General features: G+C 43.2%; 5 protein-coding genes across 12 annotated transcripts; 3 read left to right on the forward strand and 2 right to left on the reverse strand.

The window, feature by feature from the left end:
* Window positions 1-34: 34 nt before the first annotated feature.
* On the reverse strand, window positions 35-8,597 carry LOC144035332 (uncharacterized). 3 transcript variants are annotated; one of them, XM_077544947.1, is made up of 11 exons: window positions 8,530-8,597; window positions 5,673-5,811; window positions 5,177-5,312; window positions 3,561-3,749; window positions 3,389-3,463; window positions 2,416-2,697; window positions 2,195-2,321; window positions 1,990-2,107; window positions 1,773-1,907; window positions 910-1,027; window positions 35-763 (listed from the first exon to the last, which is right to left on the reverse strand). In XM_077544947.1, the coding sequence occupies exons 3-10, from the start codon at window positions 5,226-5,228 to the stop codon at window positions 923-925; spliced, it is 1,083 nt and encodes a 360-aa protein (XP_077401073.1). In that variant the 5' UTR covers window positions 5,229-5,312; window positions 5,673-5,811; window positions 8,530-8,597; the 3' UTR covers window positions 35-763; window positions 910-922. The 3 variants fall into 3 exon arrangements, with proteins under 3 accessions (XP_077401073.1, XP_077401074.1, XP_077401075.1); XM_077544948.1 differs by lacking the exon at window positions 8,530-8,597 and having other exon boundaries at window positions 2,201-2,321; window positions 5,673-7,267; XM_077544949.1 differs by lacking the exons at window positions 910-1,027; window positions 8,530-8,597 and having other exon boundaries at window positions 5,673-7,267.
* meig1 (meiosis/spermiogenesis associated 1) lies at window positions 6,764-7,359 on the forward strand. The gene is made up of 2 exons (XM_077543957.1): window positions 6,764-6,907; window positions 7,231-7,359. Exons 1-2 carry the CDS (start codon window positions 6,764-6,766, stop codon window positions 7,357-7,359), a joined length of 273 nt encoding a protein of 90 aa, XP_077400083.1.
* On the forward strand, window positions 8,154-11,700 carry tmem243b (transmembrane protein 243, mitochondrial b). Of its 2 annotated transcripts, XR_013288418.1 has the most exons (6): window positions 8,154-8,313; window positions 9,440-9,661; window positions 9,968-10,018; window positions 10,157-10,261; window positions 10,344-10,620; window positions 11,341-11,700. XR_013288418.1 is itself a non-coding variant. In XM_077544952.1 (5 exons), exons 2-5 carry the CDS (start codon window positions 9,584-9,586, stop codon window positions 10,461-10,463), a joined length of 354 nt encoding a protein of 117 aa, XP_077401078.1. In that variant the 5' UTR covers window positions 8,154-8,313; window positions 9,440-9,583; the 3' UTR covers window positions 10,464-11,700. The 2 variants fall into 2 exon arrangements, 1 of the variants encoding a protein (XP_077401078.1); XM_077544952.1 differs by having other exon boundaries at window positions 10,344-11,700.
* On the reverse strand, window positions 11,635-19,760 carry dmtf1 (cyclin D binding myb-like transcription factor 1). 5 transcript variants are annotated; one of them, XM_077544934.1, is made up of 17 exons: window positions 19,605-19,759; window positions 18,740-18,866; window positions 18,589-18,672; window positions 18,157-18,242; window positions 17,958-18,072; window positions 16,834-16,910; window positions 16,597-16,754; window positions 16,459-16,491; window positions 16,213-16,322; window positions 14,652-14,880; window positions 14,181-14,332; window positions 13,864-14,052; window positions 13,713-13,789; window positions 12,803-12,961; window positions 12,544-12,738; window positions 11,931-12,033; window positions 11,635-11,858 (listed from the first exon to the last, which is right to left on the reverse strand). In XM_077544934.1, the coding sequence occupies exons 2-17, from the start codon at window positions 18,849-18,851 to the stop codon at window positions 11,824-11,826; spliced, it is 1,914 nt and encodes a 637-aa protein (XP_077401060.1). In that variant the 5' UTR covers window positions 18,852-18,866; window positions 19,605-19,759; the 3' UTR covers window positions 11,635-11,823. The 5 variants fall into 5 exon arrangements, 3 of the variants coding, with proteins under 3 accessions (XP_077401060.1, XP_077401058.1, XP_077401059.1); XM_077544932.1 differs by having other exon boundaries at window positions 11,931-12,036; XM_077544933.1 differs by having other exon boundaries at window positions 11,931-12,036; window positions 18,740-18,858; window positions 19,606-19,744.
* Window positions 19,761-19,809: 49 nt separating this feature from the next.
* On the forward strand, window positions 19,810-23,623 carry cwf19l1 (CWF19 like cell cycle control factor 1). The gene is made up of 14 exons (XM_077544935.1): window positions 19,810-20,191; window positions 20,343-20,427; window positions 20,523-20,607; window positions 20,677-20,778; window positions 20,849-21,063; window positions 21,141-21,256; window positions 21,321-21,405; window positions 22,111-22,266; window positions 22,337-22,469; window positions 22,547-22,626; window positions 22,696-22,905; window positions 23,094-23,213; window positions 23,276-23,373; window positions 23,438-23,623. Exons 1-14 carry the CDS (start codon window positions 20,169-20,171, stop codon window positions 23,580-23,582), a joined length of 1,653 nt encoding a protein of 550 aa, XP_077401061.1. The 5' UTR covers window positions 19,810-20,168; the 3' UTR covers window positions 23,583-23,623.
* Window positions 23,624-23,667: the final 44 nt, after the last annotated feature.

Genomic DNA, 23,667 nt, shown 5'->3' on the forward strand with positions numbered 1-23,667 from the left:
CAATGTTGTTGTTGGCCACCATGGAGAGACCAAGTCACATTGGAGTGATGTTTATTGTTTTGTTTTTTTACACAAGGCATAAGCACTACACATTGTACATTAGCGTGCTAGCTGTCAGCTTCACTTTGCATTGGCGAGTGTACGCAACTTGGCTAACAGTTAGCATAGTGATTAGCATGCAACATACATAAAGAAGATAACTTTCTTTTTTACATTTAGACTCACTCTTAAGTTTAAAGTTGCTACTGATGAACATTGATTACGTGCACGATTATGCCAACACGTTGACTGGCGACCAGTCCATGCTGGTGACCAATCTATTGTTTGTCTATATGTGCCTTGTCATGAACTGCTGACCAGTCCAGTTTCTCTATTTGTGCTCTAAAATTGCCTGAAGACGAGTCTATTTGTCCTTATGTGTCCTGACATACACTGGCGACCAGTCACCTGGCCTTCCACCCAAAGCCAGCCTTAACTCATTTACTGCCATTGACGGCTATTGACGTCAAGGATCCGATTAAACTGGGTTGGCAGTGAATGAAGATAAGCGGAATAAAAAAACGGATGTATGGATGGATATGGTAAAAAGTTCCGAATTGATCCACGACGAGCTGCTTTGAGTGTGATTGCTTTGGCCTGGAGGGTTTCAGGATGGCTGTGATGTCACTTCCTATCAAGCTCTGGTCAAACTGGGGACCACCAGAACCAAGATGGCTGCCACTGCCATCGCAGCGGGCACAAAATTCCAACCTCCCGCGTCATCCTGAAAGACAGGATGGAGAGAACATTGTTGGCGAGAAAAGTGGTGATGGCCTTTCACCTTAAACGCATTCGGCAATGTGGTGACAGGAAGTGACACGTATGACCCAGAGACGAGAGAAGGTCATATGAGCAAGTCTCAGCCCGTACCTGCTCCCATTTTCTAGGACGCCAGCTCCTCCCACCAGCACCACATCAAGGCCACTATGACAATGACGCCTAGCAGGAGGGCCGACGCGAGGGGGGGCTCGGCGGGGCCGGGGCGGCGCTGAGAACAACACACACAAGGAAGGAAGGAAGTGGCCATGTGTGACAGGAAGTGACGTCAAGAGGAGGGAGGTGAGGGCCAATCAGGTGGCAGGTGGTGAGGAGGTGGCGACATCATACGGGAGGAGGATGTATTTTTTGCTAAACGTTCCTGCCATTTCATTTATTTAAAAATGTATAGTGAAATTAATTCATATTTTATGTTAATTTATTGATAATTATCAAAATATGAGTAAAATAAAAACAAATCAAATAAGCATTTGACATTTACTTGAAGTTAATGTTGAATGTACAGTATAATGTAAAATATTTTATTTATTTATTAATAATTTAATAAAATAGAAATAAAGACTCACTGATACATTTCGCTTTTTAAATATTTTATACAAATTTAATTATAGTAAAAAAAGTAAAATTTGAAATTAGAATCATGTTAAATATACATTTTTTTTAATTATAGGGAATTAATTTGTATATGTATATTATGGATGTATTTTGTATTTATTTTATTATGTACAATTGTTTTAACCATTTGTGTATTGCATTATTTACAATTAATCAAACTTATTGCATGAAATATATTTTTTTAAATCAATCAACACGTTTTGGGGAAATTAAAATATATAAAATAAAACAAAATAATGTCACAAATATTACAGGATAATGGAAATTTCCCATACTTGCCCACCCCTAACCTTAAGCCCTCCCCCCGATCTGAGCAACCAATCAGAGCCACTCTCCCTCACCTGCACCCTATCACCCTGCAGCCGCTGCAGCTCCGCTTTGCAGTGACGCAGCTCTTCCTCCAGGGCGGCGCACTCGTGCCGGCTGTCATCATGGAGACGCTGCAGTGAGCTGAGTGAGCGCTTCACGCGCTCGCACTGTTGCAAACGCAAGACAAACGTGCGTCAATTATGCCACAAGCGCCTTGCGTCCCGCGTGGCGCTCGTGACATGACGTTACCTCGGACTGCACCTGGAACCCGGCGTCCTCGGCTTGCCGCAGTTGCACCTGAAGCTCTTGGACGTCTGGAAGACTGACAGGAGTGCGGCACAGACTGATGTAGGCGTCGCCCTCCGATCTGACACACGAGAATAAATGAGCTTGACGTGTGACTGACGTGATTGACCGCTGTGTGCTTTGATTGACAGCTGAGTGGGAAGCTCACACGTACGCTGGCTGCTCTTGCTCTTCTTGTCTGACTTTGCAGCTCAGATCCTGGTTGGCTTCGCTCAGCAGAAGACGTTCACGGCTCAGAGAGGCAATTTCCTCCTCCAGACGCACTCTGTCACCACCTTCAGGTGACAATCGTTATTGCAAGTTGAAACACTAACTCAGTTATCAATGTGGCCGCTTTGTTACTTCCAACTAACAAGTGATGGATGTTACCATGACAACCCTTCACGTCGCTCTCCGTCCTCAGGGCGGCGACCTCCGTCTGGTGCCGGCTCGCCGTGCCGCGCAGGTGCTGGATCTGGGCCCGGAGGCGGCACAGCTCCTCCTGCAGGCAGGCGATGTCGTTCTCCCGCTCGGCCGCCACCTCCTCGCCGGCCTCCTGCAGCGCCAGCGCCGCCTCCTCCGCCCGGCGCAGCTCTGCCTGGGCCTCCTCCAGCTCGCTCTGCTTCTCCTGCATTGCCACCGTAAGCTCCTGCCGGACGGCCATCAGCTCGGCTGGAAACAGTAGGGCTGGATATCGATTCTGATTTCCTCAATCGATTTGATTTCGATTCGCATGAGTTCAGTTCGATTCGATTTTTGTTCCATTCGATTCACTTCAATTTGATCCGATATTGATTAATTATGAAACGGAGGCAGTACTAGTAAAAACATTTCAAGTCATGTGAAGAGTATATTTCAAGAAAACAGTAAGATACAAAAAATTTGTAATTTGAAAAAAAAAACTAATTGAGTTAAAAAACGACAACAAAATAATGACAACTAAAATCGGAAAAAAAAACATTTTTGTTAACAAAATAAAACTGGAAAAAACTTTTTTTTAAGGGAAATTGCTACTTCAGCTTACATTTATAAAACTAACTATATTTGAGAAATTAGTTTACTTCATTACACACTACTTATTACCTTTAAAAAAAATGTGTACTTGACAAACGCTCCATAAAAAAAGGAAAACTAATAAAAATTGAACTAAAACAAAACATTTTTGAAAAATAAATACATAAATAACTGAATAATAAAAAGCAACAAATATTCCACTAATCCATTCTTTGGCTTCACTAGTAGGTCACCAGCAACGACAACAAAGATATGTCGTGATTGCTGAAACCGCTTTCCAGACATGTTCGTCCCGTGTCCCGGACATGTTTTGAAGATGTTGACCAGATGTAAGAAATATCGGCTGTACCTTTCAGAGCCTCCATTTGTCTGCTGAACGTTTCCGCCTGCTGGGCCTGAGCCACTCGCTCGTCCTCCAACATGCCTGACAACAACGTGGAGAAGAACGTCAAGAAGAACGTCAAGAAGAACGTCAAGAAGAACGTCAAGAAGAAGCGCAAAGCAGCGCTAACGCTTCTCACTGCGCATTTCCAGAAAGTTCTCCTGGTGTCTGCGGGAATCTTGCCGCGTCTCCTCCAGCTCCATCAGCAGCTCCACCATCCGAACTCGGAGCTCCTCCACGCCCACCTCTTCATCCTCCTCCTCCTCCTCCTCCTCCTCACCAAACTCGCCATCGCGTTTCTTCTCACACATGTCCTCCTTCAGTTGGCCTGCAAAACAAAATGCGAGACGTGATTGATTTTGAAGGTGCAGGCCATCTTGGAATGTGTGAAATATTTGTATGAGGGCTGACAGAATTTAGAATGACCTCTCTCACACACACACGCACACACACAACTGGATTTTGTCCCCCCCACATTTACACTCCTAAAATGCTCTCGAAAATGTAACACTCTCATTCACACTATTAGACTTAATTGACAAGCTCTTACGCTCACTACTGAAATATTTGTACACAAGTACTTAAATTCTGCCAAAAACATTACTGAAATGATCTCACACACTCAATTAATTCTGCACACACAACAGTACTAAAATGCTCCCATGCACACTACCAAAACACTCTTGCACGCTACTGGAACACTTTCTTGCTCTCATAGAATTCACATCTTAATATGAGTTCATTTTAGTTTTAATTGAAAAGCTTTTACACTACTGAACCACTCCTACAACTACTTAAAGGCTCTCATAAACATTTCTGAAATGATCTCTCACACACACACAATTGATTTGTTTTTCTGCTCTCACACAAATACACTTTTTCACGCGCTAACACTACTTAAATGCTCCCATACACATTACCAAAACACACACAATCATGGGACACTTTCTTGCTTCCACAGTGTTTATAACATTATATGAGTTAATTTCCGTAAGATGCATGAGAGGATTTTAGTTTTAATTGAAAAGCTCTCACACACACTACTGAAACACTCGCACAACTACTTAAATGCTCTCATAAACATTACTAAAGTGATCTCACACAAACACACACAACTGATTTGTTTTTCTGCTCTCACACATAACCACACACTTTTTTCTCTCACTAACAAAACACGGAACTTACTGGAACACTTTCTTGCTCACAGAAAATGTCAGTTACATGAGTTCATTTTAGTAAGATGCATGGGAAGATTTAAGAGGTGTCAAACTCAATTGATAACGACATTGATAATCAAAAGCAACTAACCAATTATCAAATTAAGAGACAACTATTTTAACAACCAAGTAACGGCAAGTTGTCTGATTTCAGCCTCTCTTTGCAAACATCTGATTTCATTTGAAAATGACCAAATTAGCAACTGAATAAATTAGTAAAAGTTTGGTCAATCCCTCTCATGTTATGTTGCTTTGAATTGTTGTTAAATTGTTTATTTTTATTTTTAAATCTATTAAAGAAGACCAAATAAACAACTTGGTTTACTTGGTTAATGAATATTAATCAAGAAAAAAATGGTTTTGTGTTACATTTTAAAGCAAACTAAAATGTTGTCCGATTAGTCAATTATTAATCAATGGACTATTTGGATGGAGTAATAGATTATGAAAGTATTTAATATTGGCAGAATGTCACCAAGCGGTCATCCTGACTGATGTCTGACGTGGCCTGATGTGTTGAGACGTTGCTCACACTGACCGCAGGAGTCCAAAACCTCTTCGATGAGGGGAGGCAGCCGCAGTCCATCCATGTTTGAGGGGTCCTGACTGGTCCTGGAGGTCCTCAAGCCGCAGCCAGGCTGGTACGATGAAGACTCTTCACCCTCATCGTCGTCCTAAAAGTCAACAACCTTTAGTGCACGTTTATTATTTATATTGATGAATATTAATGAGCATTCTGTTTGTCCGAAGGTGCGTGACATTGGCTGGTGACCAATCCAGGGTGTACCCCGCGTCCCCGGCATAAAGTCAGCAGGGATCGACACTAATGAGGACCAACGCTACCGAAAATGAATGGATTTACTGCACCGATGATCATCACATGCAAATAAGCAGTGACGTCAGCGTATGGCACTCCGACGCACACTGTTGGTGTGGTGGTTGCCATGGAGACGTGAACGACCTTGAACATGCTATTATTAGCATGATTTGATGTGAATATATTAACATGACGTGACGACGATTGATGAATTTACCTGCCGACTTGATGCTTCTGCCGCTCTTGCTCGTCGTCGTCATCATCAGCGGAGTGAAGCTGGCGAGCGCGTCACACGGTCGACCTCCATGACGTCATCATTAACGCTTTCCCGACGACTCGACCAAATAAAATACAACCTAAGATAACGATGTTATTTTAACTACTATTTGTTAGGCCACTATACTGTACAAAATCAGTAAATTACTTGTTTATACTTTTTTTTTTTTTTGCGGTCTACTCGTGTTTTTAAATACGTCATAGCGGTCGCACAATTACAACGTTCCAGCTGGCAGAACTATAATATCGAAAGAACAAATATTAGTATTATTTATATCTCACATATTTTGTATACTGTTTATTGTTTGAATAAAGTTTTTTTTTTAAACGAACAAATTACGTGACATTTAAAAACAAACAAACCACCGTGTCAATCTACTTGTGTTATATATGTATTATCATTTTTATCATTATTATTATTATATACTTCTTATTATTTTGTACGTGCCGCCGGTATTATTATTATTATGATTCGATTTTGCTCCCTTGTCACCACTTCTGCCTTGGGACGCTTACTACATGACGATGTTGCATTATTTTTAAAAAAATATATCGCGAATATATTTGGAATGTTCCTTGCGCTCCATTAATCAGCCATCGGATGTCTGAAAAAAACGAGGAATCTTTGAGTTAGCGAATGCCTTGGTGGTAACTAAGCAACCGAGAGAAGCCGTGAATGTTTGCTACGTGGTCTCGTGAAACAACTCGTTCAAAAAAGCCAACGTAAGTACATCATTGTAATATGCAGAACAAAATCCGAAAACTAGTCATTCAATGGGGGCTTTAAAAATTATATTTAAAATTCTTACTTTTAGCCTGTAATTGACTCGTATATTGTATTTGTCGAATTTGAGTGTTTGACTACACAGCAAGATAGGAAGATACTCACTCAGGCTCCTTAAAAACATAGACTGCATTTTTTTTTTTAATGCTGGCTAAATCTGCAACAATTGAATAAAGAAAGCTATATTTGAATTGAATCCTAATTTCATTATCGTGCTACACGGCGCCTCGACTCCCAGCATATCCAACATGTCTGCTGCAGCTGAAGCGTTGAGGCCAAAGTCCATGAGGAGAGCCCGAATATGGAGCACGCAGGTGGAGAACCTCTTTCGGTTCCAGCAGGCGGGATACAGAGACGAGCTGGAGTACTCCCATGTCAAACCGGACACTTTGGTACGTGAATGTGGATTTTAGATTTTTTTTTTCCTTCCCCTCAACCAATTAGATTCAGCCTCTATATGTTGCCATGTCAATTACTCTTCCCGGAGCCTTCAGAATAATAAGTGCTGATCCATGTAACTTCAACTTTATAAACAATTGTGACCGTTCCTTTAAACCAATCACATTTCAAATCACGCCAGCATTCTTCTGTCCTCTTATTGGTTGGTGTGTGCAAAGCTTGTGACAGCCAATTTCGACCAGGAAATATTGAATATTGTCGCTTTGTGTAATTGGAAGATGCTAGCGGTGGAATGACATGTCGACCTTTGTGTCAGGTGGAGAAGTGGCCCGAAAGCGGTTTTGTGAGGAAACTCCAGCGCCGAGACGACACTTTTTACTACTACAGTAGGAGCAGAGAGTGTCACAACAACTACGTGCGCAAAGTCAAAGTCTTCTCTTACTGACTGACTCTCATTTTTGGGACTTTTTGGTAACATCATTCAAGTTATTCACATAAAAAAAAAAACTCTTTGTATGGAAAGCTGCTTGGGCATTTATTGAACTCAAACAATTCAACACACTAGCTATAGGCAAACCACCACATATTGTTAATGGAGTCTGGAGTTCTTGTTTTGTTATTATAACCATTATTATTTATTTATTTTGCTGTTTTTTTCCTCCAGTGGAGTCAGCAAATCAGAGATGCAACATGCAAGTAAACTTAAAAAAAAATAATTGGGCACTGATTCTGAATGTGCTCTTGTTTTTCAGGTTTTAATGATATACTAAGTGTAAGATTGTAATATTTATGAATTAAGGGTTAGGTTTAGCAACAGGTGGAATGTTTTGTGAAACGTCATAACTATAAATTAATATAAAATCGGTATTGTGCAAGTTTTTGTAGGTCTCACACACACACACTTAAAAACAACAACAAAAAAATCTCTCAAAAACCTGATATGCTAGAAAACAAAAGTAAATACAAAAAGTACATACATTTTGAAATAAGCATAACAAATAATTTTAGGGACACATGAAGCCATCTCTGATTAAAAGTTGCTGTTGACCATGTGTTATTTTTTTCTCAATGATCATCTGAAATGATTTGTTCTCATTTTAGCATTTTGTTTTTGAGTTTGGCAGTTTGTTTTGGAGAACCCAAATGACTCACGATATATTTTTTAATGATGCCTGTTGTAATGTTCTTAGTCAACCCGCGTTCTTCCTTTTAACCGAGCGTGTCGTGAAGGGTTCACACTAACGTCGGCAGACTCGCATGGCCACTCCCCTTTAACGGTTTGGACTCAAGCCCGTGCCCTTTAATTCCTCATCGATCCCGTCTGTCTGCGTTGGTGTGTGTGTGTGTGTGTGTAGTGTAAAGTTCCCCTTTCAAGCGAAGTGACGCTCATCTGGCAAAGGCAAGTCTTCTCATCTTTCCGTCAACAACATGTTTTTCTATCCAAATAACATTTTTAGCACACGCATTGGTCGGTGATTGTTACGGCGTTAGCTTAGCCTCGTTAGCAAGTGAACGTACGCCGGAATTAGCCTGCTAAAGCTCACGTTAGCACGGGGAGCTAACAGCTGTTGGTCGCTCTTTGACACTTGACGATTTTTTTTTTGAAAATGTTTACTTAGCTTAGCTTGAGGTGTCCACTTCCGGCTTGCTGACACTAGTCGCCACATCAAGGCAAAGGTTAGGTCACGCAGACGTACCCCCCCGCTGATAACAGTGAGCAGGCGTCTGATTGGCTGATAGGTCGCCAAATTGTACGGTAGCCCAAGGGGACAACCAGGACTGGTCGCCAGTCAATGCCAAGACATATGAACATTAGACTGGTCTCAATTTAATTATAGTACACATTAGAGACTGATCACCAGCCCATTAAAAGATGTGTGTGGACGTACACGTCCATGTGTGTTGGTCTGTAACAACAACATGAGGCCTCTATTGATTTGCATTTGTACTCTCAAGTGTTATATTGATTTCAGATCCATCTTTATATTGATTGATTTATTGTAATGTAGTCAAGCAGCTACACGCTTGTGGTGGTAAAGAGGTTTGAGCATCACAAGTCTGAGGAGGAATGTGCTTTGTAGCTTACGGGCCCTTAAGCTGCCCTTTTCATAATCACCCTCTTGTTTTGTGGGCTTTTCGATACCATTCCGGCAAGCTTGTGACCCACTATGACAACCACTCTGTGTGTGTGTGTGTGTGTGTGTGTTTTCACTTCGAAACATCAGCATCATCACAGTCCAGATTTGTTGCACTTTCAACATCCTCTTCTCGCGGCTTCGGCACATGACAAAAAGGGGAAGTTGAGCGCTCGAATCACTTTTCTCACAAAATTTTACAAGCCAGCAAAGTCAAAACAATAAAGTACTTTTTTAATTCCTTAAAATCACTCTGGGGTGTGCACATTTGAGGGGGGAGAAATAATTGTATCCAATTCAGAATAAGGCTGTGATGTAACATAATGTGGAAAAAAAGTGAAGCACACTGAATAAGTCCCCAAATGAAAAACCTTTGTGCACGTTCCACAGGCAAAGGCGTCGCGGCCCCCTCCCAAATGTCCTGTCAGCCCCTCGACGTTGCGCACGGCGACGCTAGGTAGCCGGCCGGGGCTAGCATGCGACACTGGCCCAGTGTGTCCAGGTGGCGGCGCTGCTGAGTGGAGCGTGCGAGCCATGGATGAGTTCAGTAGCAGGACGTACGGCACCAGCGGCCTGGACAACCGACCTCTGTTCGGCGAGACGTCAGCTCGGGTAGGATGACGCTCATGACATCACGCTGAAAACTTGCCGGAAATGATATGAAATTGAGGGGAACTGAATCGAACTTCTTCAAGCATGTTGTGTATTTTAAACCACGCAGTCCATTTAGCTGGAAAAAAAACCCAGCCAGGCTAACATTTAGCATTGATAGGAGCACATAGACAAAATAATAATACTCACAGCCATATATATATATTCTTTATCTTCCATCATGTGGTCATGTGACTTGCATTGCCATGGAAACGCATAATGATTTGATGTGTATCATGTGATCAAGTTGTTTTTTTTTGGTCCCAGGATCGCATCATCAACTTGGCAGTGGGAGGATTCACATCTCTAGTTGTGCTGGTACGTGCATGTGTGTTATTTGACTATTTCTTATTATTTCCTCAAACACCCGAGGCGGCACTTTTTATTTCTAATATCACACATTTGTGCATCATCATGTTGAAAAAAGTGAGGCGTGAAAGTGCTTTTACCTTGCAGGTGACTGTTATCAGCTCCTTCGTTTTCCCTTCGTTGCCTCCGCGGCCGCTCAACGTCTTCTTTGCTGTTTGCATCCTGCTTTCCTGCGGATCCACCATTTTGCTGGTACACACACACAAACAAAATTCCTGATTATGATGAGAAAAAAAAAAATAAATAATTGGCACATTTGGCCTTTTCCTCTCAGATCTTCTGGTACCGCCAAGGCGACTTGGAGCCCAAATTCCGCAACCTGATCTACTACAAGCTGGCGTCCATCGTGTTGCTGTGTCTGTGTGCCAACCTCTACTTCCATGACGTCAGGTGAGCTGCCAGCGTGCCGCGACGGGACGGGACGGCACGGCACGGCACGGGACAAACCCTGGACGTGTTTCCACGCTGCACAACACGCAGGAGAAGCTACACAAGAAAAGTTATCCTGACATCACTTCCTGTTTTGTGATTTTCACACAAGCGACATTCAGGTGAACACGGATGAAGCCGGCCCCCTTTTTTGTTTTATTGTTTGTTGCCATGGCAACAGCGGACATATATGACAAAAGCAGCACAACATGGAAAGCCGTTTTAGCATTTATTGCTGGAAATCAAATTGAATTGTCGACTAGTACACTTTTAGCACTCACACAGTGACTGTGTCTCACTTGTAATATTTTGTAGCCACCTGGACATGACTAGTTGCACCAAAATGCCAACTAGTAGTTCTGCCTAACTACTAGTAACATAGTAGTCCTACTTGTGTACAAAATGTCATACAGGAGTGGAAAAAATGTTAAGTCACAGTCTTTCTACTTGTTTGCGTATCCATCTTATATCCATGTACTAGTACATTCTCTGTCGTCACTAGTAGGACATCACTTGTTACTAGTGACCTTTAGCCAGGAGATCTTGCTTATGAGAAGGACTTCACTGTTGAGGCAAAACTGTGCACTTATTGACAATTGCGTAGTGCAGTTTTGCCTCAAGTTTTGTCCTACTAGTGTACATAAATGCCATAAACTAGTAGATTTTTTCTCGTTCTACTGCACTGAATTGTTCTCGTATTGAGGACAAAGCGTATGCTAGCGCGCGGAGCTTGAGATGGCGATCAGTGAATGTTCAAAGGGCTTTCCATAGCAGAGGCTGAGATGATTATGCAATTTTTTTTGGTCCGTATGCCAAATGTCAACTTTCCCCACACATTCCAGGTAGCTTAGCACTAGCAGGCTGGCGTGTTTGCAACTTTGCACGCCTCGCAGGCTCGTGTTAAAACCTTCGTGTCCGCCTTGGGATGCTTTGGAGACGAGGAAGAAGAAAAATACGCCGACCTCAGCACTTCCAACTGTGGACTACGAAAAACACTTGTTGTTCGTCACGTTCGCCAACCAAAACACCACGAAGGAATTTTTACATTTGACACTTTTAATGCGTTCTTTGCTCCCACACGGGCAAACGAGCCCCCGCCCTCACCTGAGGGCTAAAAACTCACCACGACGTTAGGATTGTCAAGCCACATTTTTCTTTTCTTTTTATTTAATATTTGATGGAATAAATACATGTAACCTGAACGGAGTCTGCATTTCTTCTTCATGTGAAAAGCCCCAAAAATGTATGAAAAATTGGCACTTGTAAAAAGTCTTCATGTTAAAAAAAAAAAAAAACCTTGACGGCGGTCCAGGTTGCTCCTGGTCCTAATCGCAGCCGTCCTGGTTCTCCAAGATGGGATCTGAAGACGAGAATGAAAGTGGCGTTGAAACAGCCGGGCCGACCTGTCAATCACACGTCACGTGGGCGTCACCTGTCAGCGTGCTGCTGATGTTGGCGGGGGACACGATCAGGACTGCGCCGCCAGCGGCCATCCCAGAATCCGCCAAGGGAGCGTCGGCGGGGGGCGGAGTCAGCTGCTAAGCAACAAAATGTTAGTCTGACATTTGGACGGACCAATAGAATAGATTTGGAGAAATATGATATTGACCTTATTTGGACATGAGAAGAGTCTCACGTCACACAACCAAACAAAAGTGAGCCCCCATATATTTGCCGTTAACTCGTCACAAATTCACCTCGTTTCTTTTGAAATGCCCTATGACAACACAAGGTGGCGCCAAAACCACACCTATATAAAAATCAAATGCCCCGTAAGCCGTTTATATTTTGTTTATAAGTGGCTGGCATAGCTAGATGAACAACTACCATATTTTATTTACTTAATGTGTATAAATGGCAACATTAACACACAGGCTAATTGGACCTTCTGCCATCTAGTGGCATAAAAATGTAACAGTTCTGTCTGTCCCTCATAGATGAACAAAAATACATTTATAGCAAAAAAACAAAATAAAAAATCTATGAGAATAATAAGGCACCGTTATTGAGAAGTGAAGATGTTTTGAACATTGTGGCGTGGGCACCTTGTCAGGAAAGCCGTCCGCCATTGGCTCCTCCATCTTGGTCGCCGCTTTTTCCGAATCTTCCAGAAGACCGGAAGCATCGACATGCTCGTGCTGCCGCCGTCCTTCCGTCTCCACAACCAGCGCGTCTGAGGCGGCCGCGTCAGCCGCCACCGTCTGGATGATGACGCCGTCGCTGGCGCACAGGCCGTCCGTCTACAAAATGGGAGTCCTCGTTTACGATACTCGCATGAAGTTGAAGGTGGCGATGTGGACGCACCGACAGGCCGTGCAGGATGATGTGCTCGTGGGGTGCGGAGGAGGAGCTTGTCGTCAAGGTAACCGTGCTGCTACTGGCCAGGCTGAGGGGCAGGCCCTGATTGGATGCGGTCTGCAGGAAGTACGTGCCCGGCGTGCTGGTGGGCTGCAGCTGAAACGACTGATGGCAAAATGGCGTCATCACAAAATGCAGATGTGGCAGCATTTATTTATAAAAAAAAAAAAAATGTATTAGATGGTTTGGTTGAACTTTTTGCTATTTGTTGTATATTATGCTAATTCAATTAGCTCGTCTATGACAATGGCTTATATGTTAGCATTAAGCTAGCTGATGTTCATTAAAACAGTTTGGTTGAGAAAGTTAAGAGTAAGTTACAGTAACATTGATGCTCATTTCCATTCACTTGTCTATAGCGTTTCACATTTCATATTAGCATTAAGCTAGTGGCTTGATTTAAGTTTAGTGTTTAAATATAGAATATTTATTATTTATTTTTTGTTTGTTGTTGAGCAGTTGTTAGGTTTATAATTACTGTAACATTGATGCTAATTTCAATTAGCCTGTCTATGGTGCTACGCATAATATGTTAGCATTAAGCTATCAGACTTTCATTATTATATGGCTTGATTAAATGTTTTGATGTTAAAATATACAATGTTGGTGTTGATTTTGTTTGTTTAAGAGTTTAAAATTAATTTGTCACCCAAAAATATCTTTTGTATGTACATATACATTGCAATACTTCAAATGTGTTTATATTGTATTTAAAATGTGGCTTGAAGTTTGAAGTGATAAAACCGTTTTTGGCATCAAAGAGTTTGATCTATGGTGGGTCTGGAACGTATCCCTACTCTAAACTGGGCTTCACAGAAACATCAGGCTTTATTCGAATGGCGCAATCTTCACTTACGGGAACAATCTCAAAGGCCTGCAGCGCCCCGCCGTTCAGCGTGATGGTCTCGCCTTCGCCGCCGGTCACCGAAGAATCTGAGGAGCAGAAGGCCGGCGGCCGAAAGCTCAGAGCTCCGACTGCAGGATGCAAAGGCGGGGCCGAGTCTCACCCAGGTGTGCGATCTGCAGCGGGATCTGCACGGGAATCTGCAGCGCCGCGGACGAGCCGGGGGCGGCGCCGGCGTTGCTTTCCTCCAAGCGACCCAGACGGATCTGGAGCGAGGGGACGGGGGAGGGGCTGCACGGGCTGCTCGCCGATTGCAAGGACGACATCACCTCGTGGAGGGCTTTCAGCAAAACTGGAAACGCACAGTCGGACCTTGACCAATTGACTTTGACATAGTTGACTAAAAATCCTTTTGTAGTGATTAAGGAATGAGCGATTGATTCGAAATCGAAATCATCAACGAATGATGTAATTGCTTACCTGGAAAAGGGATGTCCTTGTGATTGGCGACTTGTCTCTTGATGCTCCACCACTTGGAGCGCAGCCACTGCGGCGAGCGCACGCTGCTCCATCCGCCCGCTAGCTCCTCCCATTTGATTTCGTTCTCGTCCATCACCCCCAGCTCCAAAATCCTGCAACACACACAAACACACTAGCATCCACATACGACTAATATTGCTGCAGCTTAATTGAATATCTGTACCTCTGTGTTATACTGCCCCCAGGTGGCCACACGTGCGCACACCAGGAGCAGTGCAATGTCCATTGAATGAAAACAAAAATGCTTTTACATTCTATTTAATGATGTCATTCGTGTATGTTTTTAAGATTTTAAGGAAAAATCTGCTTGAAGCAAAACCTACCTGTCAACTTGGCAGACAAAACAAACAAACAAAAAAAAAAATCATATCGAGCCTTAGATGTGATTTCAAGTGAAGTGAGTTTTTGCACCTGCGCGTGAGGCCGAGGTCGTCGTCTTTGGTCCATTCGGTGCCGCCGCTGTGCTTCCAGTTGAGGTAGTTGAGCCACTTGGAGCGACACTGCTTCTCCGAGCGCGTGCCCACCTGATTGGCCACCGACGCCCAGGACACGCCCCCCGTCACCGCCGAGCCCGGCGCGGCGGCCGCCATCTCGTAAACCACTTCGGCCAGACGGCGCTCCTCCTCCTCGCTCCACTTGCCTGCACAAAGACCTTGAGTCCACATCCTACTAGTGCGCTCAATTGGCCATGTACTAGTATGCCGCTTTGCTGGGCCTTGTGACTTTCCCCCGTGAATTGCGGGCTTCACTATACTAGTAGCACACAGTTAACTAGTGCAGTGTTGCCTAACCACTAACACGCAGTTCTTCTACTAGCTCACCTTAATCGTTCTACCAATGAGCACTAATGTCATGCGGTAGTGGAAAAAAGACGTCAGGACCACCCCCTAGTTCGGGGTCTGCAGCCTGGGGCTCTTTAGTCCCTCTTCTGTGGATCACCCAAAAAAAACAAAAAATAAATAAATAAAAAGCAATTAGTAGATTATTTTTTTTACATTTTTTTAAGATAAAATAGTCAACAAATGAATTCACGTTTTAGATTTTAAAAAATTAAGAAGTAAATATTCCAAATGTTTAAATTGTCCAAAAAAGTTTTTTTTTTAATGATCTAAAAATGTCTAAAAATTGACCATAAAATGTCCAAAAAAAAGAAGAGGAAAAACTGAAATGTACCATAAAATGCCTATGAAATTGCCAAAAAATGTCACAGAATTTAATAAAAAAAAGAAAGAAAAAAAGTTAAAAAAAGTAACCTAAATTGTCCAAAAACAAAACGCAGAAAATTATAATAAAATATTTTTGGAATTGTCAAAAAAGTCAGAACATATATATAAATATATATATATATATATATATATATATATATATATATATATATATATATATATATTTAAGTTATAAAAAATGCCTAAAAACAAAAGAGGAAATCCCGAAAATTACCATAAAATGTCAACAAAAATGTCAGAAAATTTCTGGCAAAAAAAAAAAAAAGAGGCAGAAATGTTGTTTTAAAAAAATAGCCATAAAATGACAATTCTCACATTATGTCTAAAAAAATTCCAAAATGTCAGAAATTTAACAGAAAGTCAGGAAAGTTTAAATATGTATGAAAAACGACCCCCCGCCCCCCCCCAAAAAAAATCGAAAAATGGAAAAGGAAAGGTAGAAGAAAATGAATGTCAAAGTATTGGATGCTGCATATTTTTTCTAATTAGTTTCCTTCGTCACAATCTGAAAAATGTTTTGCGGCTCCACACACATTTTTGGTTATTTAATTGTCCTAAAATGTCTCTTTTGCTGACCCCCGTTCTCATCATTCCACTAGTGCTCTGAATTCTGTCATTACTAGTACACGACCCTCAATCTGAGAAAGCAAACATTTGGATTGACTGCGCTAGTAGCACTAGTAGCGCTAGTAGCGCTAGTAGCGCTAGTAGCACTAGTAGCGCTAGTAGCACTAGTAGCACGGTACCCGTGTTGCACGTGTCCTTCATCAGCCGACAGCGGTCCTTGACGGACGAGGCGCTGCGGCCCAGCGCCGCGCCGATGGTCGCCCAGTCGTTGCCGTGGCGATCCCTCAGCCTGAACATTTCACACCGTGCCTTTAGGTTACGTCATTTTTTGCCCTCACAATCTTATTATTATTATTATCATCTTATCTCATTGCGACTTTACGTCATGTGACCAAAAACAGGAAGATGATGTCAGAACTACTCACCCTTTCAACTTCTCAATCTCTCCTGACGTGTACCTGACCACACGCACACACACACACACACACACACACACACACACACACACAGGCGTGATGTTGGAGCGCACCTTCATCACGGCCGCACTCGTCTTCGTCACTCACTTGCCGACGTGGTTGCGGTTGTCGTACATGCGCAGGACTCGCCTGTAGACGGCGAAGAGCGGCCTGTTGAGGCCCAATGCCACCGAGCGGTAAAAGTCTTTCCGCTCCTCTTTGGACATCTCGAAGATGATTTCCGCCGGGTCATCGATCCCTCGACCCTGGCGCGCACACGCGCACATAAACGTCAACGACGGCCTCGTCGGCGTGGATCAAAATGACGAAAACGTGGAAAGCCACCTTGATGTATTGTTCGATGTTGCTCATGAGGATGTCGATCTCCTCTTTGGACCACATTCCTTGTTTCCACTTGTGACCTGACGGGAACCACGCGCTTCGTTCAATCATTACAGACACCGGCAGTTCGCAAAATCATTTGAACTCTTTTACTGCCAAAAACGTTTAATGACGTAAACTGAAATCCAAATGAATGCCGCCAAAAACGTTCATTGACGTTTAGTAGTTTTTTTTCCCCTCAATGGGCAGTGGAAGTTGTTGCGCAGCGCTGCCCCCTCAACGGACTTGTGAAATCACAAACAGCCACTAACTATGGCCAGCAGATGGCAGCATTGTATTTCTTTTCAATGGGCTCCCGTTAGTATGGAATTACATTGAAACATGACCGATCTGATGAAATACGTTTTCAAGGATGCCGTGAAGGATCAAAGCCTTTGTCACATTAAATCTAATTCAGAGAGTCACTAAACAAAAAAATATGAGTGTCAAAGTCACTGTTGTGCAGAAAATGTATCTTTTCATCGCTCAATGTCACTCAAATGACCTATTTTCGAATGGTGATTACTAAAGAACGGAATAAAGTAGAAATATACTTTCTTTTCTAATGAAAGAATGAACGTTTTATGTAGTCAAGAGTACGCAATATTTTGTTTGCCTTGAAAGATAAGTTAAAATGCTCAAAATCGTCTGGCACTGTCGAGGTTGTTTTTTTTGGATAACGTTTGGCAGTAAAAGAGTGAAAAAGTGCACAAGCACATATTCGGACTACATACACATCTTACATACTGTATTGCTTTGCCCCCATCTTGATGCCAAGTTGAAGTGTGTTCAGGAGCTTCAATTAGACAAATGGATTATTAAGCATCTATAGGCATTTATACATCTTTTTGGGGCCCTCATCATTTTATTATTTTTTTTATGGATTAATGAGGACATGGCCTTATTTACAAAGGATCGAGCACCAAGATGCCAAAAGATAGCACCAATTTTGCCTCAATGAAGCTCACTTCAACATAGATCCAAGATGGCACAAAAACAGCAAATAGATGAGTTTTCAGGAAATAATTACAAACTATTTTTTATTTTTATTTTTTATAACTCGGCGATCCCCAAATGGCCATCCTGACCTTTGTTGGCGAGTGAGTCTTTGTCTTCTTTGGTAGTGAACCAGGCCTGACTGACGGCCGACATGTCGGCCTTCTCGGCGCCGCCGCCATCGTCGTCGTCGTCGTCGCACAGGACCTGCCGGTCGGTACACGCGTGCGAGTTCGCGACTGTGAGTCCGCGGCAGACTCGGGTCGGCAAGTTACAGGATTTTCAAGCAACCTGAATCTGAGCTTCGTCCTCCTGAGCATCAGTGTCGTCCACTGTTGTCGTCATGGTAACCTCGGAGCTCTCGCAGTTGTCGCACGCTGAAGAGAGACAAACAAATGTCACGAGGAAATGGATTATTCTCTACTATAGAGTGGTACAGTTGCTGTTTTTATTTTATTTTTAGAACGGTGAAAACAACCAAACAGACAACAATTGTCAACATTTTTGATGATTTTACCAATCCATTTTTTTTTGCATTTTCAATTTCAAACGATGCACCGTTTTGAATAAGGGGATGGAAGGTAAAAAATAATTTATCTGATTCATGGATCAATTGAAAAAAATTTGACAAATTAAACGATTATTAAGCCAATCGTTGGTCATATACTGCACATAAATAGTGTAGTCAACTTTGGAGCCCTGTGACCTCACTCACTAACTCACTCGGCATGGTGACGAGAGAAAAGGCTGCATCGGAGTCCTCCGCCGAGTCGCGCGCTTTCTTCGGACGAGGCTCGCCTTCGTCATCTGCACATAACAAGTGAGCGGCGTGTCGTTCCACAAGTGAAGCTGAGGATGAGGACGGGTGACGTACCGTCGGCGGGGCAGTGCAGTATGATGCTGCCATCGCTGTCCTGCGTCAACGTCAGCGACTTGACCGCCTCCATCGGCGCGGCGCCATCCTGCTCCTCCGCTGCCGCGCTCATCGCGCGCCTGCCCGGCCAGCAAGTCACATGACAGCGACAGGCATGTAAGACAGATGTTGTTGATGTTTTGTGAATCAAACCAAAAGATACGTTTAATATTTGATTTAATAAATCAACAATATATGTGTGATGAGGGGCTAGGGGCGGAAAACAAAAGTGTCATCAATTTTGTATTGGGGAAAAAAAATCAACAAAAACAATCATTTAATACATATTTAGTGCATGTGCTATTAAATAATTAATTAAATCTGTCACTACTTAAAATTTGTCATAAATCAAAATGATCAACAATTAAATATATAATGTAGTATTAATAGTGAAACTAATTAATAGTAAAATTATATGAAATAATTATATATACAGTATTTATGAATAAAATGAACAAACATTTTAAATAATCATCAGAGAACTTCAACTTGCAACAAATGCAAACTGTCCAAAATTGTCGTTGTGTTACTGACGCTAAAACATAGCGACTGTTTTGGAACTATTATTTTTAAAGTGATTAAAACAAAAAAAATAAACATTCCGATGCCAATAGTTAGCATCAAGTGAGCTAGCCCGCTACACGAAAAGACGCAAAAGCTACGGCGCCATTTTAGTGACCAAGGAGCAGCTCATGGCGTCTCGCATGAATCGAGCGATTTATTTTCGACTTTGTGGGCATTTTTGTGACGTGGAACTCCCCCGAAGCTCCACATGCTTTCGCACATGAAAGAGAAAGTCATTTATGGCTTTTGAATCAGTTACTTACTTCCTGTTTTTGGTCCGGGAACTTGCTAGTTACCAGGATGAAGGCAAATGCCAGGATGCACGACGTCGCGATGTGGGCCAACGGGTTGCCATATAGCCACGATACTAGTAAATATATAGCCGATTTTAGCTCACCAGTCAATACTACAAATAACTACTAATTAGCACAAAACTATTTCAATAAAAATGTGTACAATATTCTAATGAAAAAAATGCATTGAAAAATGGTTTAACGAAAGCCGATTTGAGTTTTTTCCCATATTTGCGTAATCAGACATGGCAACCAGTTGGTCCGTTTGAAAATATATTCCCCTGCAAACAAACAATTCTCTCGCATAAATATGACATTTAAAAAAAATAAAGAAAAGAAAAGTAAAAGATATTTGTTATAGAATTGCCAAATATTTTTTGGGTCCTTTTATTGCCAAGTAGATAATTTAGACAACACATTCTTTGTTTTTCTTTTTTAATTGTTCCGTCGTTGTTTGCACCGGAATCAAATACGTACGGAACGTTCAAGTTGCAGAAATCTAATGGTGCACTTAGCTTCCAGTTGACTAAGAAATGGAAGAAAAACCGGTGAGAGTGTAAGTAACACCAGCAAACATTCAAGCTAATTTATAGTGAGCATGCACTAGCACTAAACATGCAATGTTATTTATCACAGGCTTGAACGATCGGTCTTTGGCACGCTGTACGTTCTTGTAGATTCGTAGTGTTCAAGTTGTTGTTTTGCAGCTTGGTGTGTGGGGACGTCGAAGGCAAGCTAGGAAGTCTCTTCAACAGAGTGCAAAGCATCCAAAAGAAGACGGGACAGTTTGACGTGAGCTGGAAGCGCACCACACAATCCAGATATCAGTACAGCATTTTATACTGTTTGCGTGTGTAAACATTGAGTGCACCCTTGGTTTGCTGCAGCTTCTTCTCTGCATTGGAGAATTTTTTGCATCGACGCCGGAAGCCGAGGAAGAGTGGCAGCAGTACCAAAGTGGAGCAAAGAAAGGTACAAACAGCACATTTAAGCTTTTACATATCATGAATGTATTTAAGGTCAACCGTTGTGCTTTCTCAGCTCCCATCCACACGTACATCCTGGGGGCAGGAAGTCAGGAAACAACCAAGAAGTTCCCGAGTGCAGACGGTTGTGAGCTGGCTGAAAACATCACATACTTGGGTAAGAAATACTCTCCCGTCGGGCTTCAGGTTTGGCTCCGGGCTGCTGCAAACATGTCCCCGTGCTCCAGGTCGCCGCGGCGTGTTCACAGGGGTGTCAGGCCTGCAAATTGCCTACGTCAGCGGGTGCGAGGCCCCGCAGGAGCCGGCGCCCTCCCACTGCTTCACTCCAAAAGATCTGACAGCCCTACTGGCCCCACTGACCGCCAGCAGTAAGTTCCGAGGCGTCGACATCCTGCTGACCTCGCAGTGGCCCAAGGGGGTGTGGCACTACGCAAACAACCCGGTAACCATTAAAAAGCACAGCCATTTTGTAGATTGCTGTCCTCTTTGTTTAACTAATGAATGAAACGCTCGCGACAGGAAGTCAACACAAAGTCCTGCGGAAGCAGCGCCGTGGCCAAGCTGGCCGACAAACTGAAGCCGAGATACCACTTTGCTGCACTAGAGGGCGCTCACTATGAAAGGTTACCTTACAGGTGAGCTGAAGAAGAAATAAAACTTGAGTCCTTGTTGATGTTCTACTTTTTTCCCCCTCTTTAGGAATCACATGGTTCTGCAGGAAAATGCGAGGCATGTCACTCGATTCATCGCCTTGGCGACCGTCAACAACCCCGACAAGAAGAAGGTGCGACGATTCTTTTGTTGTTCTGCTAATGTCGTTACTTAAAAAAATATTTTAACAGATAGGACAGTTATTTAGATGAGGGAGGGAAATGTTTTTTTGTTTGCATATTTCATGCATTTTGGATATAAATTCACATTTAAATAAAAATAATTCATCTTTAACTATGTAATTCTTTTGCCAATTATATTTAGAAAAAATAGCATAAATGTATCTGCAACAGTTAAATTACCATATTGTTTCATGTCAAATATATTTTTTACACATTGAACAAAATAATTCATGATCATTTTAAACTAATTTTGTAACTTAAATAATTCAATAAGAAATTATTTTTTTGCATTTGTGTACTTTACATGCATTTTTATTTAAAATTATTGTTATTTTGGTATGTTTAAATAATCTTTTGTCAATTATGTTTGAAAAAATAACAAATGTATCTGTAAAAGTACCATTTTGTTTCATGTCAATTTTTTTGTACATTTAATAAAATTCATGATCATTTTAAACTTAATTCTATAATAAATCAATAAGAATTAGTTTTTGCATTAAAGCTTGTGTACTTTACAATTACGTTTTAAATTTCTTGTAATTATTTTGGTATTTAATATTAAAATAATTTTAAGACAAATACTTTTGTTGTAATTATTTAGTTTGATTCAAATGTAACCATTATAAATGGTTAAAAATGAACGTTTGTCTGCACAGTACTTGTACGCCTTCAACATCATTCCCATGAAGACGATGGATCCGTCAGAACTCGTCAAACAGCCGCAGGACGTGACGGAAAACCCGTACCGGCGAATCGCCAAAGACAAGAAGGAGACGCTGAAGACCAGCTTGGGCGCCGCCGCGGAGGAGGAGGTGCGAGAACCCCGACGTGACGCTGGCCTGCGGCCAACTTAACGCGACTTCTCTGCTTGTCCCCGACCAGGAGCCGAGCACTCAGTTCTTCTTTGACCTCAGTGGAGGTCGCGGGGGCGGACGTGGCGGCGGCGCTCGTGGGCGTGGCCGTAAGAGGCCGCCGGAGGGCGACTGGGTGGCACGCAAACAAATTCGCAAGCAACGTAAATCGCATCAGATCAATTAACCTCCCAAAAATGGGAGCATCCTGGTACTAAATGGGCCAAATATTCTGGTGTAGCTCTTCCCCCCGGCGAGTGCTGGTTCTGCCTGGCGAGTCCGCAGGTGGAGAAACATCTGGTGGTCAGCATCGGGACCCACGTGAGTACATCGCACGCGCGTCGGGAACCGCACGGCCGTTCGGAGTCTTGACGTGACCTGGTGCCGCAGTGCTACCTGGCGCTGGCCAAAGGTGGGCTGAACGTGGGACACGTTCTCATCCTGCCCATCGGACACTACCAGTCCACGGTGGAGCTGGCGTCCGAGGTTCTGCAGGAGATGGACCAGTACAAGGCGGCGCTCCGGAGCTTCTTCAAGAGCCGCGGTGAGCGCTGCGTCCTCTTCGAGAGGAACTACAGGAGCCAGCACCTGCAGATTCAGGTACGCCAGCGCCACGGAGGCCATCGGTGACATTTGGAATTTTACACGTGGGTTTCAAATGTCGAAGGTCACGAGTTGCCCGGTAGTGACCGTTTTCATAGCACTGGCCTGCATGCCGGCAAAGCGAGTGTCCAATTTGAGATACCAAATAGAAAATGTGCAAAAGTTTGAGTTGCTTTTGTGGTCAGGTGGTCCCGCTGCCACTGGACCGCTGCGCCACCGCCGACATCAAGGAGGCCTTCGTGGTGCAGGCTCAGGAGCAGCAGATGGAGCTGATGGAGATCCCGCAACACAGCGATCTCAAGCAGGTAAGCCGCACCGCGCCATCTCGCCATTTCTCGCTCACAGCGACGGCCGTCCGTGCGCGCAGATCGCCCCGCCCGGAACGCCGTACTTCTACGTGGAGCTCGACTCCGAGGAGAAGCTCTTCTATCGGATCCAGAGGAATTTCCCGCTGCAGTTCGGGAGGTGAGGAGCGCCACCTTGTGCCCGTTGTCCGCAGGGCAGCCGCTTGATGGTGTTTTGTCGGCAGGGAGGTTCTGGCCAGCGAGGCGCTGCTCAACATTCCCACGCGAGCCGACTGGAAGGAGTGCAAACAAAGCCGAGGCGAGGAGGAGGCGGCGTGCGCGCAGCTCAGGGACGCCTTCCAGCCGTTCGACTTTGCCTGGGGCGACTAAATAAAGTTTCTTTTTTTGTAAATAAACTGATTTTCAATACACTTCAATTCTCATCCACCGTGCTGCTGAATGTCATCACAATTAA

This window comes from Vanacampus margaritifer, chromosome 15 (assembly GCF_051991255.1).
Source record: "Vanacampus margaritifer isolate UIUO_Vmar chromosome 15, RoL_Vmar_1.0, whole genome shotgun sequence".
Classification (NCBI taxonomy): Eukaryota; Metazoa; Chordata; class Actinopteri; order Syngnathiformes; family Syngnathidae; genus Vanacampus; species Vanacampus margaritifer.

Excerpts from the sequence above, each read along its gene's own strand:
- LOC144035332 (XM_077544947.1), bottom strand. The coding sequence starts at position 5,228 with ATGGATGGACTGCGGCTGCCTCCCCTCATCGAAGAGGTTTTGGACTCC. Across the intron at positions 3,750-5,176 it reads AGAGGTTTTGGACTCCTGCG|GCCAACTGAAGGAGGACATG; the intron begins GTCAGTGTGAGC and ends TTTGTTTTGCAG. Across the intron at positions 1,028-1,772 it reads TGCAGGGTGATAGGGTGCAG|CGCCGCCCCGGCCCCGCCGA; the intron begins GTGAGGGAGAGT and ends TGTTGTTCTCAG.
- cwf19l1 (XM_077544935.1), top strand. The coding sequence starts at position 20,169 with ATGGAAGAAAAACCGGTGAGAGT. Across the intron at positions 22,470-22,546 it reads CAAACAAATTCGCAAGCAAC|CTCTTCCCCCCGGCGAGTGC; the intron begins GTAAATCGCATC and ends ATTCTGGTGTAG. Across the intron at positions 22,906-23,093 it reads GCCAGCACCTGCAGATTCAG|GTGGTCCCGCTGCCACTGGA; the intron begins GTACGCCAGCGC and ends TTTTGTGGTCAG.
- tmem243b (XM_077544952.1), top strand. The coding sequence starts at position 9,584 with ATGGATGAGTTCAGTAGCAGGACGTACGGCACCAGCGGCCTGGACAAC. Across the intron at positions 9,662-9,967 it reads TCGGCGAGACGTCAGCTCGG|GATCGCATCATCAACTTGGC; the intron begins GTAGGATGACGC and ends TTTTGGTCCCAG. Across the intron at positions 10,019-10,156 it reads TCACATCTCTAGTTGTGCTG|GTGACTGTTATCAGCTCCTT; the intron begins GTACGTGCATGT and ends TTTACCTTGCAG.
- dmtf1 (XM_077544932.1), bottom strand. The coding sequence starts at position 18,851 with ATGAGCGCGGCAGCGGAGGAGCAGGATGGCGCCGCGCCGATGGAGGCG. Across the intron at positions 18,673-18,739 it reads ACTGCACTGCCCCGCCGACG|ATGACGAAGGCGAGCCTCGT; the intron begins GTACGTCACCCG and ends TGTTATGTGCAG. Across the intron at positions 13,790-13,863 it reads GCTGCAGATCGCACACCTGG|ATTCTTCGGTGACCGGCGGC; the intron begins GTGAGACTCGGC and ends TCTGCTCCTCAG.
- meig1 (XM_077543957.1), top strand. The coding sequence starts at position 6,764 with ATGTCTGCTGCAGCTGAAGCGTTGAGGCCAAAGTCCATGAGGAGAGCC. Across the intron at positions 6,908-7,230 it reads ATGTCAAACCGGACACTTTG|GTGGAGAAGTGGCCCGAAAG; the intron begins GTACGTGAATGT and ends CCTTTGTGTCAG.